The sequence below is a fragment of the Drosophila sulfurigaster genome, chromosome 3, assembly GCF_023558435.1.
Source record: "Drosophila sulfurigaster albostrigata strain 15112-1811.04 chromosome 3, ASM2355843v2, whole genome shotgun sequence".
Lineage (NCBI taxonomy): Eukaryota > Metazoa > Arthropoda > Insecta > Diptera > Drosophilidae > Drosophila > Drosophila sulfurigaster.
In genome coordinates, this window is record NC_084883.1 from 29,252,618 (window position 1) to 29,272,405 (window position 19,788).

A 19,788-nucleotide genomic window follows, 5' to 3' on the forward strand; every position below is an offset into this window, starting at 1 on the left:
TAATCGCTACTAAATAACATAAATAAATGATTAACTACTTGAAATTTGAGCATTAAGAAATGGAAAGCTGTCACAACAACAATTTGTATATTTTTAATTAATAATTTATTTCAGTTTTCACACATTCGGGAAACTTTGCATATGTGTTTTGCATATATTATATTCATTATTGTTCTACTTTAATTAATATTATGTTATTTCCAAATTAATTAGTGCACGTGACATTACTTCTCAGCTTTGTTATTCAAATTTGGTTTTTCATTTGATAATATTTCAGGTTCATATTTTTAATTAATTATTGCCACCGATAACATATAATTCATGTGAATGTCATTACAATTAATGAACTCAGATGAGGAATATTAGTGGCAATTTAAATTATTCTAAATATGAATTTGCAATTTTGGTTTAAAGCAAATTTAGGTGAACAAAAATATTATAAAGAAATTATTTTAAAGCTAATAAAGCAACATAAATCAAACTAATGAGTTGACGTAAGAACTAGGGTATTAAGTCTTCGACGATTGCGACTTTTTATTCTTTTCTCTCATCACTTGAAAGTCTTTTTTTTTTTTTTAATTAATATTTTTCGAATTGAACAAGTAGTTAATTATGTATGATAAACGAGTATTTTGCATTATGCATACGACAATATAAACACATAACGAGTGTACATATTGTTTGTACTCGGGCAGCTTGTTCAACTGGTTGCCTCTGGGCTGTATTTATTCGAGAGTGTTTTATACTTGCATCACGATAAGTGCCTCCCCCCGATTATGCTCCCTTCCCCCCAAGGGTTTTTGATTTTTTATGCACATTCCATTTATTGATGTTTTCTTTTGCCTTTTTTTGTTATTTTTATTAGTCGTATTTGTGAGCTGTAATGATTATTTAATAGCCGATGCTGGCATCGCATTTTATTGCTTTTAATATCACATTTATATGGTACAATAAATTCGTTCGCCCTCGTCTTTTCTTCTCCCCTCGCGTTTCTACTTTCAGTTTGTTTTTTTTTTTCAGTTTCGTTTATAATGCGACAAGTGTTGCGTGTTTAATTTTAATTTGCATAAAAAATGCACGCTTAAATTTATTATATTTATTGTTTATTTTACCTGCTGACTTTTGCAATTTAGTTAAACATTTTTTCACTCCTCGCTCATGGCAATTTCTTTTTATTGATTTTTGACGCTTTTCTATAAATATTTAATGCGACAGTATTCAATGGAGTGCATTTTATCGAACATACTTTACAAAAGTGCTCACATTTTAAATGTGGCAAAAGGAAGCCCAAAAAAAAAAAAAAAACGAGGAGGTAGAAGTCCCCATTCAAATTTCGCGAGGCAAAAATAAATTGATTGGCAACTCTGAAAACATCGTTTCGCGCCGCTGTCAGCTTGGGATTATAATTGACAACCTGCCAACACATTTCTATGGACTCGGTAGGAGAGCAGATCCTAACTCAAATAACTTACTTGATAGGCCAACTTAAAGACTTAAGTTAGGCGTTAAGACAGCTTAGCTTAGTTGGGGATTCCTATTATAAACTTAACAATCTTGTGCTGTCAGCAGCATAAGATATTTATGCGTTTTCTTTAAATGCTCCTAACTCAACTAACTGTTGGGTAGCAAAAGGTTATTCGATACGATACGATTTTAAGAAGCTCCTAACTGAGAGAATAAATTGGACATCTTTGAACAGTTGTGAAATATTGTTTCTGTCAAATAAATTGTCAGTTTATTGTAAATTCTGGAATTCTGAAGCTGATATTTGTTTAATTTATGGTGTATTTATATACTAAAGTATATTTATTATTCAACAGTTGTTCCAATTAAGTGTAGATTCTTTCTTTGGCTATCTGATATACTTTGTATTTATGTTTTTTTTTTAATATTATATTATATTTTGGAATGGACAGTTGTGAAATAAACTAAATGAAAATTCAGTTTACTTTAAAATCATAGTATATTTTAAATACTATATTATATTTTCGAATGGACATTTCAGTAGTTAAATATACTTAATGAAATTTCAGTTTACTAATTTTCATTAATTCCCCATCCAGTATAAATATGTTGAATTTATGATATATTTTAAATACTATATTAAATTTTAAATACTTCAACTCACCTTTCCTTGCATAATCAGCCTTATTGTGAGTGTCACCGATGGATCCTCGAGTTTGATGGGCGCACCGCTCGCACTGCTGCTTGTGTTATTGTCCTCCATTTTATTTTGTTTGTTTGTTTTATTTGACGAGCTGCGCTTTGTCTTTTATTATATAGATTATTTCTATAAGATGATTTTTCAAATGATTGAGACCGTTTGTTTGCGGTCGCTTCTAGCTGCTTGTCTTTTAGCTGCGATATATATATGTATTTATGTAGTTGGTATATATGGCTTATGTTGTAAATATATGCTTGGTTTTTTTTTTATTATATTATGCTATAGATGACCGATACATATATATATGTAATACACATAGACATCTATTAGATTTTGGCTAATATTTTCTTTGTTTTGTTGTTGTTGTGTTTTTTTTTACTTAAACTCTGTTCAAATTAAATTGGTGGTGTCTTTTACTAGTCGTACTACGGTTTTATTTTTGTTGGCTTAAGCTCGCTGCGTTCTTCTCTCTCCTCGGATTTTATTTAATTTGCTTTTAATTTGGTTTTTTTGGTTTCAAAAAATGCAACATATAATCACTGCTAGAGATTTTGCATTTACAAATATCTATACTTGTATTAGTATGATTAGTGAGTTATTTAATTTAATGTTGAGCAAAAATACTGTTGCTTAGCTGTTGCATTTAGTTTTGCACTGTAAAGAGAGGGAGACAAATGAAAAGAAATGAAATTAGTTGTAAATTCTTGATATTTCACTTAGGCATACATAAATCTTTAAATTAGCTAATTTATTTTCGTGTTTTTGTTTTTTCGTTTTCCTGTGTGTGTGTGTGTGTGTGTGTAAAATGCCCGCAATGCATTTAATCAAATTGCTCTTCAGTCAACTCGAGTCGAGTCGAGTCAACTCTCGAGGCCTTTTTCTGGCTTCCGGCATTTTGTTGAACGAGAGAGAGAGAGAGAGAGAGATCCCAACAACAACAACAACAGCAATAATAACAAACAAGTCTCGCCGCGCCTCGTTCATCATTTCCCCAGACGTTGTTGTAATTTTGATATGAATTTGTTGTCGTCGTTGGTGTTGTTCTTGTTGTTGTTATATTTTTTGCAGCATCTCTCGGTCGTACACAACTTTGAAACTGCGCCAAGTTTTTATATGCATATTCCGAGAGGTATGTGTGTAGCAATGTATGTTAGTATGTGTGTATACGTAATATCGATGGTTTACCTTCTCCCATCCCCCCCCCTCCCCACGCGCCGTCGGTGCCCCATCGTCATGGCATTTCTTACGCTTGAAATCACTTCATGTGCAATTTAGTACAGATATACAACGTTATTTCAACTCGGTTCGTTTTTTTTTCTGTTTTGCTCCCGCACTCTCGCAGCACTCTTCTACCGTGCTCTCTTTTATTTTTATTTATTTGCTTACTTTTTCGTGTAAGCGAAGCAAATTCCCAGCATAACTTTATATGCAGACATCTCGCATACATATGATTCTGAATGTTTGCCACTGCCAACAGCAGCAGCAGCAGCAGCGACAACATTTCCCAAGGGGAGGACTCCAAAATATTTGCGCAGGCCAACGCGATGCTTGCCAACTTCCCCCCTTAGTCCATGTTCTTGTTGCTTATGAAATTATGCGCACTAATTCCCCATGTAACGGCAACTGAGCCTAGAGATAGAATATATACTATGGTATATATGTACACACACACACACACACACATACATACTTATATAGTCACTCGCTTATGCTGCAGTCTTAACTTATGCGGGTCGCAACTGTAAAAACATTAACGAAATATAAATGCGCATAATTTCGTTACCCGCGTGCACTTTACTTTTGACATGCTACTCGCTCAACAAAAGACAACGACAACGACAACGGGCACCAAACACCAAACACCAAACAACAACAACAATGCTGTGATCCAGTCAATGATAGCCCCTGCCCAGCTGCCACGCCCGAAATTATTTACATGAATGTTGAGCCCCATGTTGTGACTTGCGAATATGCAAATCTCTCTCTGTCCAGGTGTGACAACTGCTAAGCTATCAGAGACTGCTCCAAAAGCAGTTATACTAAGTGCTTGAAAGCCAACCACCCAGTTGTATCTTAAAGAACTAAAAGAATCATGACTCCGAAGTATACGTATTTTAAATATAACTGAGTATGAGTTTTTATGTTTCTAATTTAAATTTAATGGCGTCTCTTTTAGAAATATTTAATTTGTTTCTTGAAGTAAATAAAAACAGAGTTACAATGTTTCTAAGTTTCTTAAACTTAATGTGTTCACAGAAATATTTCACTTATCTCTTGAAGTAAATGAAAACTAACATTGAAAAATAAACCACTTAAAAGAAATAATATTACTTATAACTTTATAACTGGTAGTTTATTATACTTTAAATAAATAAATCAATTACAGAGCTCTTCAGAATTGTTCATGATATTTGGTAAACATATTGCAAAAAGCTTGACAGGACCAGAAATTCTAAAGTTGCTTTTCACTACAAATATTTCCATTACTTTTAATATGAAAGTTTAATAAATATTTATTCTTTTGCTTTATGAATATTTGGCTTACTTTTTGAATTAAACAAAAACTAACTGAAAACCTAAAATAAACCATCAATAATAATTAAAAATATAAAACTATTTAGCATTCGGTTTACTCTTTTCGAAATACCATAAACCAAATACGGAACTAACCTTCAGAATTGATCAAGATATTTGCGCATCTTTCAAACATAATCAAAAGCAACTTTTGCGACAGATCTTGACACAGGCAATCAGAATTTTTTTTTGTAACTTGAACACAACTCGGAACAACTCAAAACAGCACTTTCGACCAACTCAGGCATTCACATTCTAATCAAAGCACACATAGATAGAGTGAGAGAGAATGAGAGAAAACAAGCTGATGGGTCTGATTTTCATGTTTTGGATGGTATTCATAATTTATTCTACACCAACACAGCATTATATGTAGTATATATGCACATATGGCAAAATTGAGTTGCAGAAACTATGAAAAACTTTTTTGGCCAGCAGCAGCAGCAGTCACAAGTTTTATGAAGCATAAGCACAAGCATAAGGAAAATGTGCCCTGTGACAATCACAAATAAAGCAAATTAGGAATGTCAAACTAAAGCAATTGCTTACATACTTCGCTTATATGTATGTATGTATAAAGTCAAGCCAGATGTTTTACTTATATGTACATACATGTCATTGCCAATGGCCTAATGAAATTGTGAATTGCAGCACAGGTATGACAATTGTGCAATAAAAAATAGATACGAGATAGCTTGAAGCTAAAGACTTGAGCTTGAGCTGATTTCGAAGTCAGAAGACAGTACTCGAAAGCACATTTTAATATCAACCACTGACTATGACAGTGTGAACCGGAGATTGTGTTGAGGCTGCACAATGCCACAACACATGACCAGAATATGCCAAAGACGACAGCTTGGATTTCTCGGTCTCGGTCTCGGTCTCCTCTTGCCTCGTTGGCTGCCTCGCTGGCTGCTTCCCTGCTGTGCGAGCTGCTGCTGTGTGCAAAACCGCGCCACAGACAGCTGCTGCCAGACACGGACATGGGAGTCGTAACAGATTCAAAGACAGACACCAAACCGGAGCCGCAGTCGGAGCCATGCAGCTTCTAAGAGATGCAGGGTAAGGGGGAGACGGGGAACGCAATGAAATAATAAGTTCCGTTACAAGCATTGTAAATTCTTAACATTGCTCGCCAAGATGAAGACATCGCGGCATCAGCCGCTGGGCCTTCAACTTCATCTCTAAAGGTTCAGCTGCAGTCTCTCATTATCAATCATACGCACTGTATGCGAACTTGGCATCAGCTTTTAATGACTTTTTCTTTGCCGCTGCAAAAAAAGAAAAAAACTTTAAAAGGCAAACGCACAATCGTACTCGTAACTAGTTTTCTTTTAATTAACCCGCATATAAATGCCAAGTCTGGCTTGGCAACCGGTTTGCTTTCTAATTTCTTTAGCTTTCCACACACACACACTCACACACATACACTTGCCGAATGCAATTGTTCAGGCAGCAGGCTGTATATCTCGCATCTATCTCCCACTTGCACTGTATGTGTGTGTGCCAATTCTCTAATTTCCTGACACTCCAAGAGAAAAACAACGTCACAAATCACCAAGATATAATGAAAGAGCTCTTCATTTTTCTCTCGGTTTTTCGCAGCATCTTTTTTTTTTCATTCTCATCAAGATGGCAAATAAAGTGAATTGCATATGCGAGTTATTGCTGCACGTTCTGCACGCTTAGAAAACTTCAACCTTCCAGCATCATCATCACTTTTATAATATCATTTCAGCATTTTAATTGCTTAAAAATATTCTCATTAATGTCATTGCGAAAGCATTAGAAATGCATTTCCCTAATCACATTTGGCAGGCAAGAGGCCAACTTTAATTGAATTTCGTTGCCATTCTTTGCGCAAAGCATTTGTCTTCATTCAAGTCTGCCCGGGAGTCGAATAAAGCAGTGATACTTTTTCTTGTTTCGTTCTCCTCCAAATTGTTGCCTACTTTCTGGCGCTCATAACTCATGCTATACAACACAGTTGTTGCCGTTTGATATTGCACCTTTTGTTGGCCAGAGTTTCCACACATTGTCTTGACGCAAGAGAAAATAGAAAAGTAGAAAACGTAACAAAGCAATTGAATTTTTTGGTCTCCCACAAGAAATTCATGAAGCGTCACAATAAATGCTAAATGCTGTACGTGACATACACTTGGGGGTCATGTGATGCTGCTGTTTGCTGGATGAAGAGAAACGACGACATCTCTGACTCGAAAAGAAAAGAAACATCAGCAACGGCAACAGCAGCAGCCAAAACAACAACAGCAACAACAACAACAGCAGCAGCAAAAATGCTGTCATGCGTTGAGAGACTTTTGTTGACGGCGGCGTTGACTTTATACGTCAATTTTCGTCGTAGTCATACATTGAGAAACACACGAGCAGGAGGAGGAAATGGGAGAGGAGGAGGAAGCAAGTATGAGGAGTTTTTCCGTTTATGGCAGTCAAGGAAAAACAAACATCAAGTGCAGGCTGGGCTCCAAACTGGCTGACTGGAAGTCTGCTTTCACTCTGCCTAAAATGCCATTTTCTAGTCAGCAACACTCTCATGTCAAGTTGTCGTCTACCAAACACCAAACCCCACACTACCAAACACCGTCAAACACCACCGAAACGTCATCAGCACCAAAGTCAAACTTAAACTCAAAGGCAGCCAGCGTTGTTATAGAAACAACCTCATCATCATCATCATCGTCCTCACACACACGCACACACACACACACCGCGCCCCTCACACAATGTTGTTATTATTATTATATTTTTTTTATTTTTATTATTATTTAACAGAAGCGTTCACCGTTTCGGGGGGTTTTTGCAATTTTGCCCCACTGAGCTGTGTTTTTTCTGCCTCAGAGGGTGGGTGGCGAGTGTTTTACAGAAATCCAATCAGTCGCAGTTGAAGTTTACTTGCTTCGTCGCTCTCACAGCCAACAACCAAGAACAGCTAACAACATGTGTGCGCGCAATTCTCATTAACACATTTTAATTGCCCGAAAAAGGCAAAATGGGCTAAACTTTACAGCCACTTCGCACTTTGAAGTGCTAATGACACTAGCTGAAATTGCCTTTTAAATATTGCATTAATCTTGCGCTTAAAGAGGCAAAAGGGGTAAAGAAAAAGCTAGTGTAAGAAATGGGAATTTAAATGGGTATTTACTTTAAGGAAGAAGATAAAAGTTTGATTTTTTTCAATGATTTAATACAAAGGAAATGCAATTATCACTATAATAATAAAGAAAAAAGCTTTTATCCTTTTAAGTTACTAAAGTGTGTAAGAAATGAGAATTTGAAGATACTGAATTCACAAAAAAATAATATTGATTTAGTTTAAAGTAAATGAAATTATTAGTAGAATTTAATATTGAAAATCTTTTTATTTCATTGAATAAAGTCAAATTGAAAATAGATAGGTAATATAGTAATATTGTAATTCATTACTTTATTAGTGTTAACTTTTTAACACTAATAAAGTATTGAATTACAAAAACTTTGAATCAACTTTGAAAGCACATTTAAAGATAAAATATGAATTAAATATATACTGTAAATTATAATGAATATATAGAAGATTATTCACTGTTTATTTGGGGTATGTAGTTATTTTAAATTACGTTGAAGCTCAAAAACTTTTGAGCTTTCATAAAGCTCCATTAATGCTATGGCAAATTTCCTGTTTATCTCACAAAAAATAAGAAAAGTTAATTCAATATTTATACGTCAGTTTTAATAAGCCTCATTCTCCCAGCATCACTTCATCCCCATCAGACAGAGAAGTGTTCTAGGCAAAAGTTATATGATGAAAATTAATTTTTAAAATTAATTATGCACATGTGCAACTCAATGGGCTCAAACTGTCTGCCTGAGTTTCTCTCTCTGTCACATTCTTTGTGTGTGTACGTGTATGTGAGTGTGTGTGTTTGGATTGCAACACCTGACACATTTGCAGCTGTTACTGGACCAGAGGCTGCTGTCGCTGTCGCTATCGCCGCTGCTGCTGTTGATGCTGCTTTTACTGCCCCCGGGTGATGGCGGTCAGAGCGAAAACTCATTAAACTGCATAATTACGAGCACACACAGCATCGAGAGAGAGAAAGGGAGAGAGAGAAAGACAAACGTGGTGGAATAACAACCAACTTGAATCCTTGTGCACATAATAATATTAATATTAATAACATAAAATACTTGACTGTAAAGCCCAAAACCCTCAAATGGTCAACAAGCAGTCGCCAGTCGTCTGATGAATGTCCCTGGGCCGCACTTAATAACATTTGGGGCAGATTTTATAGCTGGGCGTGTGCGGTGCACATAATTTGATTTATGGTCACCAAACACCACCACCAAAGGCCAATGATTTTCTTTTCACTTTAAAAGGTTTTTAGAAATGCGGCTTCTTCATCTTCATCTTCATCTTCTTCTTGGTCGTCGCATCAACTTTTGGTAGTTGAATGCTGCTTGAGCGCTCCCAAAAGCCTTGAGCAAAACTTCCGGTCAAAGGCATTGGGGAAATACAAGTGCAAAAAGAGAAAAGAAAAGATTTCGGCTGAAAAATGAAGTAACAATTTATAAGCTCTATCGTCGTGGGGACTGGGCTAATGAATTTAATTTTTTAGAATCAACACGAAATTCTTGAAATGCCAAAAATCGCAACCCATTCTATTTATGGAACAAAAACTTTGGCTACAAGCATTCAACAGAGCTAGAGAGCGCAGTTCTATATTTGGAATAAAATCTTAGCTGCAAATATATATGGTAAACACGCTCGATACATGAATTCACATCAAATATTTACACTTGGCTATTATATAAATGGACCTCAAATAACATAAGCAAAGCGCAAATGTTGCAGAAATATTTAATTATTCACAAACACACAAACAAAGCTTGCGTTTTGGGGGCAGCACATAATAATTATGGTTGTTGTTGCTGTTGTTCTTGTTGTTGTTGGAGAAACAATAGTCACAAACAGGCCCAAAATTATAGCCTACTTATGTGGGAAAAGGGTGGAACTTCAGCTCTCGGCAGCAACACCTCAACTATATATTATATTGTGTATATGTGAATGCTGACTTACACAGATACACAAAACTCTCCCACACACACACACACACACAGCAAATGTGCCAAGTGCCATATTAATTTTGTGTCAAATAAGTGAAACGCAATTAAACGCACATGTCAGCTCATGGCAAATGGCCAATAACCAGGAAAAGGAATGAGACAAAGCATCAGTTAGAGTTGTACGATAGAATGAGAAGGATTGTACGTATAGAGCAGCCACAGCTTCTCCTCGACACAATCAATACAAACAGCTTCAGCCTCAGCCTCAGCCTCCGCCTCCTTCACTTCAGTCAATTCATTTATAGTACAACCAAACTAAACGATAACAATGGCAACTAAAGCCTCGCTCGCACACACAGACAAATTGCACAAAATCCCTTAATATGATGACCTATTAAAATTATGTTCACTGTTCGCGACAATGGCAGCAACAAAAGCGGAAACTATAACGGCCCAAAAGTGGGAGTGACGAAACTCACTGCGGGGGCGGCTTATAGTCCACATACATACAAATATATATTATATTGTATATATAGAAATATTTTTTTGTATTCTTTTGTGTGTGTGTGCCCGAAATTGCCTATTACACATTATAGATATGGTATGTGTGTGAGAGAGAGAGAGAGAGAGAGTGCTGCACATGAAATTGTTGAATTGGGCGTGGCATTTGTGCCAAAATAATTCTCTATGATGATAAAGCAATTATTGGAATTTCGTGCGTAAGTCACAAAAGGGAGTTCATAGTTCTTAAGTTTTCCGCCTCCAGTTATTATAACAAAGGAAAAAAGTTGCTCAAATTAACCAAGTACAAATTGAAACACGCAGCGTAACTGATGTCCGTAAACTAATCAATAAGATCGTGTGGCTATATTTGAATGGAAACAATTATAATATAATATCAATTAAATTCTGTACTGAAGTTTATAAAGTAATCTAACATATATCTTGTGGCTATACTCGAATGAAAAACTTCTAAAATGTTTAGCTGATAGTAACCAAATTTTTAGTAATCTTGAATACTATAGTGCTTATTGAATATACCAAAAATGTTCATAATTATAATGCCCTTTTCTATAAGTAGTGGTTATAAATACTATAATTTTATATGTGTTCTATTGCAATTACATTCTCTTGCAGAAAGTTGGAATTCAAATATCCCAAAGTTGACTTCCCATCAAGTTTAGTTAACACATTTTCTGGCTGGCATCATAGTTGCATACAATATGCCAAAGATAAAAGACGAATAACCCCAGTGTAAGAACAAAGCAAAAGCGCAACACACAACAAACGAGGCAAACACCAAGCACAGTTCAGAGAGTTAGTGTCAAAAATTTGTAAAGAGACTCTGAACTGGACTGGGGCCTAAATGAGAGTCATTGCCTCGATGTGTGTTTCTGCCAGCCTCGGCAAACTGAACTGATATGTAAATGCACAATAAAGCAGAAGGATTAAGGATTATATCACACACAAAGTACACAGATGTTCAAATCGAAAAAGACAGACAGACAGACAGACAGAGAGAGAGAGAGAGAGAGATAAAGAAAGCGAGGTGATAAAAGAGAAGCAAACAATAAACATGTCACAAATGGCAGAGACAATGCAATGAACACACAGAGAAAAGATGACAACAACAAACTGATAGAAAAACAAGAGGAAAAAAGTGACAAAATGTTGGCACAGGTTTTCATTCCATGCCATTTTGGGTCCTTTATGCTTTCTCATCCATGTCATATGATGACGTGGACATGGACATATGTGTGTGCTGGTTATTTCTCTCAGTGTATGCACATATGTGTGTGTGTGTGTGGATGTGATGATTATAACGATGCTGATGCTTGGAGGGAAAACTATGCAAAACATTTTGATGCTTAAATGTCAGAGACACAAAAAATATGAAGTGACATTTAATTAGAAAATCCACAAAAGGAATCTTGATGACTACAACAAAATGTATTCAATCTACTTTTACTGCATGTGTGTGTATGTGTTTGTGTGTGTGTGTGGTAACCATAAAAGCATGTGAAATTTGTGGGTTATACTTTAGCTTGGCATAAAGTTTTGTGCTGTGTGTATTTTTGGGTAGAGCTTATCAAATTAAAATTTAACACTAGCCAAGGGTCGTTACGTTGATTTACGTTCAACTCTCCTTTCGTTCCGAAAGCAAACGAACTAGTGTAGAACTAACATAAAGTTTGAATTCCATTCTCTCTCTCTCTCTCTCTCTATCTATCTCAGTGTCTCTTTTTGCCTGTGTTTGCAACTAATTTACAATGCAGACACGAAAGTTTATTTATTAATCCAACAATTTAGTTATTAAGCACATGATGTGCAACTTGCTTGAATTTTACAAAGCCGCCTCATCTAGTCATAATACTCCAGAGAGCTTAAGCTTTTGAAATGACAACGACTAAGCCCAAAATAATTGCGAATTAAATGAAATTTATTTATGAGAATCATGCTATATATTCTACCTGATGTTAAACAATAGTTTGTTAATTAAACGAGGGATTATTGGTAAAATGTAATAAGCGAAATAAATGCACAGTGGCAGTTAATCGATAAGAATAAATTGTTCACAATAATGGAAAGTTATCATTAAGAGACAGCAATATAATATTTAATGTAGTAAGAATGCATAAATAAAAGTGCGAAATATTTGGCACACTCAAAATTTTATCAAGATGAATACAGAAAATTGCACATAAAGAAATAAATCATTTAAATTTTATGGCCTTTTAAATAATGCTTGAATTAGAACGCATCTTATTTTGTAACAACAATTTTTGACATAATTGCTTTTTAATTAATTATTTCGTTTAATAAAAGTCTCTTTTCTCGTTTTCTCTCTGTCTCTTTGCGTTTAGTCTCTGTTTATTAAAGTCTAACGACGTCTGCAGATGCTCTTCTGTCTGTCCTATAATACGGTCAATCACATGATGTCGCCTGGCATCGCATAATTATTGCAACTGTTGTCGACGTCGCCTTAGAGCGTTAAGTATCTGTTGGATGCATTTTGTTTAGCTACAGCTACAGCTACAGCTACAGCTAGAGCAGCAGCAGATTTTGTGCCATGTACCTACACTAATTACAAATTGCGCTATGCTACAGTTGTTGCTGTTGCTGTTGCCCTCATCGTCGTCGTCGTCGTCATCGTCTTAGCCAGCACAGCAAATTCTCGCGTCTCATAAATTAAGTAGGCCACCCATAGACGTCGGCCCGTTGCAGACGCCATCGCACTCTCTCACTCTCTGGGTTCTTCTCCTCCCCCCTCTCATACACCCGCTCTTTAGCACAGGTGCAACAGCAACAGCAACAGCAATGGCAACATCAGCCCAGTGGGTTGTCGAAGGCCCCCCGCCTGGTTGGTTAGCTGGGTGAATCTTTATTAACATCGACGTCAACGGCGCGTTGCAAGCGTTGCAACGAAACATTACAAATGTTGCCAGCCAGCAAAAGATGTGCACACACACACTAATACATACACCACAAACATACACACACACACACACAGGTACATACATCAAGACAGCTGTCTTGAGACGTCGTCATCTTCGTCTGCTTGAAGAAATCTTATTAAAAAAATACACACTGAGTGAAAATATGGTCGGACATGTTTGTTTGTTGTTGTAGTTGTTACAGCTCACTATTGTTGTTGTAGCTGGTGTTGCAGTAGCGGCAGTCACCGTTGCAATCGCATAAATTACGGCCAGCAGCCAGCACAACCAAACACCTTCTTCTTCTTCTCCATTCTCACCTTTTGCCTAATGCCTAGTCGACAAGGGGCATTCGCCTTTTTAGCACCCAGAGCTGAAGCCAGAGCATGAAATGCGATTTGCCGAGGCATCATCAAAGGCACCAAACAGTTTTCCTTCTTTTTTCCCCCTCACTCACTCCTCCCCTCTTCATACACTTTAACAACTCTCCCAATGCTGCTAACCTAGAGTTTTCTTGCTGCAGTTGAGCGTTAATTTCACAAACGGGTTGTTAAGATAGACACTACATATCTCCTTCACTATGGCAGATAGTCTGGATAATGTGTGCACAAAATGTATGTATCTACATGTAGGTGAAGTATAATGGAAACAGCTGAAGATAACTCTCAAACAGTTGCATAAAAAACACAATTCAAATCGAGAGAAAGCATAATGGGATTGCAATGTTGTGAATAATGTCATGAAAATCAGCAAAAAAAAAACTACGACAAAGAAGGAAAAGAAATTAATAAAGTAAAGAGAAGAAAATACTGACAGATTTAATTGCAAGTCAGTTAATTAAATTGTAAGTCTGGAACAGAATTAGTAAAAAATTCTAGCGAGTCAAAAAAATGAGAAATTTGTTCCCAACTTTTTATTCCCTGATCTGTTGAAGAATAAAAGCCAAACTCTTTTGTATTTATTCTCATTAAAGACAAAACAAATATTTATATATATACCCAAAACGATTAAGAACCAATCGAAGTCCTTTTTTAAAGGTTCATTATTTCTTGAACAACTTCTAAGATTTTTATTTGCTGTAACTTCAATTCCCAATAATAATAAACATTTTAGTAATAATTGTTTGTACCAAAAATATGGCATTTAAATTATCAATGACAATCGTTTTTTCTTTACTAAAGAATTTCTTTACTTGAAAAAAAAGCAATTTGTTACTCAATTAGTAAATTGTTTATTTACCGGCTACTCAATTATAATCCGCAGCTTAGTTCAAATAAATAAAACAAATAAATTCGAAACTAGATTTTCAATTTACAAATAAAAATAATTACTTTAATCCCTACATTAAGTTTCCTTATACCCGAGCATTAGCAATTATGCATATTCCATCTTGCGAGTAATTCTCTCCTGCTACTGTCGTAATCTTCAATTATGCTCTGTTTGTGTACGCTGATGATGGGGGTCAGGGTCCTATTAATTAGCTAATTAACTAAGCCACAAAGCCTAACACAGAAATTACAAAGTTTTTGTTAATTGGTTTGCTGCACGATACTTCTTGCTGCACGTAAATACCTCATGATGTGATGATGATGACGATGAGCGAAGAGGTGGTTGCATGCAATTGCTTCTGCTGCTGCTGGTGTTGTTGTTGCTGCTGTTCATGGTGGTGGTGGTAAACTGACCTGCAGCAAATTTGGCTGCAATATGCTGACCGTACCGTTGTGTTGTTGCATCTGTCATAAGCCTCAACTCAAACAGTAACTAACTGTAGAGGAGAGAGAATTTCTCTCGACCCTTTTTGGCAAAGCTTTGGTCGAAATTTCACAGCACGTACAAAAGGTATGGCGTAAACTTCAAGTCTCTGGCATCGACAGATTTTCGGACACAGCAAAGTTGGCGGTGGGCGTGGCACGTTGTATTAGTTTACATGGCAACAGGGTAAAACTCTCGATGGAGGGGAAAGCAAACGAACCAACGAACCAACGAATGCGTGATAGTGATTGCGATAGCTTTGCATTTCAATTCTGGGGCGCTTGGATCGGCTTTTATGCAACAGTGCGCATCAAAAGCACACACACACACACACACACACATTCACAGAGTGCCCACTCATTGCTAAGGTTTCACACCAGAAGCAACAACAACAACAAGTGTAAGGTGGAAAAGCATATGAAACTCGCTTTAAAAGGCATTAAAATTCATTTAGGTTGTCGCGCACCAAACACCCACGGGGCGTATACATAACACACACAGAACGAACGGCACAGGCCGCATCGATATTGAAATTTATGCTACAAGATTTAACTAATAATGCAGTTAAATCCTGTCGCTGTACAGCTGAGAGCGTCGCCAAGTTATAAGCAGATGTAAGTAAACCAATCACACGCTTCATAAGCCCAACCAGACGCGACACTGGCAGCAACGAAGGAAAAGCAGCAGCAGCAGCAGCAAAAGATATATAAACGAAAAGCAGGCAGAGTTCTGGATCTAGAACTCGGGGTGGGGGTTGGTTATAACAATTGAATAAGCGAGGCAATCAATCAAAATACAAAATCTATTAGGGAACAGCCAGGAGGAAGATGAGCCAGAAGCAAACTTGCGGCACAGTGGGCGCGACAAGAAAGTTCCCCTCGATTTTCTCAATTCTTTCCACTCATAAAATTGCGATTGCCATTGCCAAATATTTGATAGTTACTCTCGTTAATTATGGCAATCATAATAGAGTTGTAAAAAAAAAAACCTATAATAATAGTACGGCTATAAAGTATTATCTGGAGCAATTTTTTTGGTTTATAGTTAAAGTTCTTGCCATGAAATTTCGGCTAATTTTAGCCATTCAATCGATTAATGAAACCAATTTTTGTTTCCAACTTTTCCCATTGTGGCAAATGACGCAAAACAAGCAGAGAGAGGGAAAGAGAGTGGGGAAAAAACCTAAGCCACTAAACTGAAATCCCCGAGTGAAGTTCCTTACGTTGCCAGTTCAATTAGAAGGCGTTGGAAATCGCTTTTCTTTTTGACAAGGAGGCATTTTCATTGACTCTGTGTGTGTGAGGGGCTAATTCAAAAATGTTCATAAGCAAAGTAAACGACATTCTTAAATGACATAAATTAATAATTTCTGCGACTGAGTGAGAGACAAAAGCGATGCGCAGAATTGGCAGAAAGAATGGAGGGAGGTGGAGCAACGAACGTAGTACGCGTTGAGTGCTAAAACAAAGTGCTTTCTATTTTAATTTATTAATTTAATGTACGCTTCCCCAAAAAGGCAGCCATCGAGCAGTGGCACACAGTTACAGGACTCCCTCTCTCTCTCTCACACACAACCTTCTCTGTCAGGCAGCCAGGCAAAAAGCAGTTTCAATTTTTAATTCAATAAAGCGGCACAAAATTTTTGCCTATTGAAGGCAGCTTCAGGCAGCTGACGGCCTCGGGGGGTGGAACAGTTGAGGGGGAGCGGGGGAAATTCTGAGGGCATATTTAGCGCGACAGTCGTTGGGGCCATAAAGTTGAACAGTGCCTGGCTTTGGCCCTGTGTGTGTGTGTTTTGTGCTATTTTTGGCCTCTTTGAGAAAATATGGCAAGTACATTAAATTTTTGTGCCAAGAAGAAAGTCAAACGCACATTTCATTGTGTGATACAACTTACCGTTTTTTTTTCGTGGGGCGGGGAAGAGATGGATGCTGAAGCAGAGAGAGAAAAACGGCAAAGTCATAATGCTTATTGGATTTGCGTTTGGGGCAAAAATATAATTAGGGAAAGGCCAAAACGCAAGGAATTTCAATTAAATTGGCAACAGCTAAATAAATATTAAATGCCATCTTAGATTATTACAAGTAACAAACATCGTTGAGTCTGCATATATATTTTGCTGTGGCTTCAAATAAATTTTTAAAAATTTAATTAAAAAACGCGGCAGCAACAACAATAGACGAAAGCAACCAAAAATTGGCTGCATAAATAAGAAATTAGATTTTAATAAAGCACACATTTAGGCGCCGGTTCAGTTCAGTTCAGTTCAGCGAGGCCTCATCATAATGAAAAGCCCCATTTTCCTGGGCCTGGACAAGCCTTTTGGGACTTGGCTTTTGTTCCTGCCGAAGCGAGGGTTTTTCATCTGTGTTTTTTCCCGTGGCTGGCATCCACATCCTTTTGGCCAGTTAAAAGTTTGCTTTGCCTAATGAAACTTGAGCGAACGCTTAAGGAAATGCTCGAAATGCTTTTGTTCAAACTAGCAAAGAGAGAGAGAGAGCGAGAGAGCAAGAAAGAGAGAGGGAGAGGGAGTGAGCAAAGAGCATTCTTATTTTGTTTTATTCTTTTCGGTTTTTTACTTCTTTTATGTTTGTTCTTTGGCTGTAGGCGAAGTTGGTTGTTTGAAGAGCTTCAGTTTGACCAAAAGATACATTTGAGTTTTGCGAAAAGATACTTTCAGTAGAACACGCGCAGAACTCAAATGTGTGATTGATGAATCGCTTGAAAAATGGCCAAGAACAACAACAGCAACAACAACAAGAACAACAGACACACGTGAACGCAGAGACTGATGATGCCAAAAAAAAAAAAAAGAAAAAAAGAAATGGAACACGCTCAATGGCGTTTCGAGGGCATCTTTAATGGACTTACAATGCTGTTGGCTTAATGTCAGAGCGAAAAATGAAATCCCCGCAAATTTAAGCAATACATTAGCTAAGCTTATCAACTTTAATGAAAATCACTTTGGCGCAAAAAGATACCGAATGTTGTTCCCCATTCAAGTGCAAAGGTCAAAGGGCTACATAAATAACTATAGTTGTGCAGTCTAAAAGTGGCGACAACAAAAACCATAAATAATTTGAATAAATGGTTCGCTAGACGATTTAGACAAAGTTACAAATAACCTTAAACCTGAATACCAAAAAACTATTTCAATTCAGCTCAAAACTTTGTCAAACACTCACACACACACACACATTTCAGGCAATTCTCACCGAAAATAAATGGAAAGCCTGTCTGCAAACGACAGAAGCCGACAAAAACAGCGAGAGAGAAAATGAAAAGCTCTCCTCCACCCTTTGAAAGCCAAAAACACAGTCAAAACCGGGCAAAACAAAACAAATACCACACATAAAATTGCCAGCAGACGATGGCGTTAAAAAAGAGTAGAGAAAACATTTTGGGGAAATAGAAATAGAATTTGAAAAACTAAACATAGAACATTCGACAGCAAAACTATTTGTGTGTTTATTTGGAAATCAAATGCACAAAATTATTACCTCAAAAAGAGAATATTTGAGAGCAATTTAAAAGTATAAATTTGAGCAAATCATAAATTCCTATTTCCTATTTCCTATTGAACATCTCAAGCATGAAATCTCAATTTCGCCTCAAGGTTTATGCACTTGTTCGGCCATAATCCAAAACGTCCAAGTGCCACTTTTCAGCCAGAGTCATTGAGCTACAACTTGTGTGTGCAGCAAATAGAAGAAACCAGAAACTAACAGCCAAGCAGCAGCAGCAGTCAAGCAACAAATGCACACATGAGTTGCATAGCGAAATAAACAGCATTTAGTGCATATTTAGTACAAGCAGTCGAGTTAAAACCAGCCCCCAAAAACCGGCCCGTCGTTCCTCCTCCTCCTCCTCCTTCTCCTTCTCCTCGTTCTTCAACTCTTTTGAAGCTCTCGTCGTCGTCTATCTCATCTGGTTGTTAGCAGGAAAAATGCATCAATGCATGCCGTAAAGAAAACAGCAAAACAAAAAAAAAAAAGGCCAAGACAACATAAAACACAGAAAAGAAAAGCGGCCAAACAGGCCGCCAGCCGACAGTAAAGAAAATGGCCAAACATGTTCGCTATGTGTTCTATGAATAACGACAACGGGGCGACCCAGGCAACAACACATTTCCAACATCCAGCTAAAGTCGTAGATGGAGACGGAGATGGAGACGGAGAAGGTGAAGGAGGCTGAAGCATTAACAACAACAAAAGCTGAAAACTTGGCGTGCTTGTTTGCCATCATCGTCATCATCATCATCAACACGATCATCATCATCGTCATCTGCTGTGGAAGGAAGCGCGCTCTATGCAACTTTTCACTGCCACATGGATAGCAGAGAGATAGAGAGATGTGGAAAATGGCAGAGAAACATGTTTTTCAGCACTGCAATTTTACCTTGCCAACAACCAAATACACGAAACGAAACGAAACCAAGCCACAAAAACAAAAAAAAAGAAGGCTAGAAGAAACAAAGATACATCCGTCGAGTGGACCGCATGTCAGTCACTCATTCAGTCATTCACTCGTGCATCGCTCGCTCAGTCACTCAGTTAGTCACTCAGTCAGTCATTCATTCAAGTCAGCTTAGATGTTGGTTCATCGTTTTGCCGCAAAAGCCTTCAAAGGTATTATGATAAACTCTCGGCAAGAGCTTTGAGTTGCAAAACTGAGTGCTGTGCAGCAAGTTGAAAGTACCAAGTTCCTTACAACATGCAACATGATGCACATGCCCCCACACACACACTCACACACACTTGTACACATGCAATAACACGGCAATTAGAAACAGCAAGAAGT

The 19,788-nt window shown here is 37.2% G+C and overlaps 1 protein-coding gene across 7 annotated transcripts in view; it reads right to left on the reverse strand.

The window, feature by feature from the left end:
• The window catches only part of LOC133846368 (poly(rC)-binding protein 3), a 120,753-nt gene that overhangs the window by 29,170 nt on the left and 71,795 nt on the right, over positions 1-19,788 (reverse strand). For all 7 annotated transcript variants that reach the window (XM_062281326.1, XM_062281325.1, XM_062281321.1 and 4 more), the window contains exon 2: positions 2,129-2,818. In XM_062281326.1, the coding sequence (XP_062137310.1) occupies positions 2,129-2,227 (99 nt within the window). In that variant the 5' untranslated portion in view covers positions 2,228-2,818. The remainder of the gene's footprint in view (positions 1-2,128; positions 2,819-19,788) is intronic.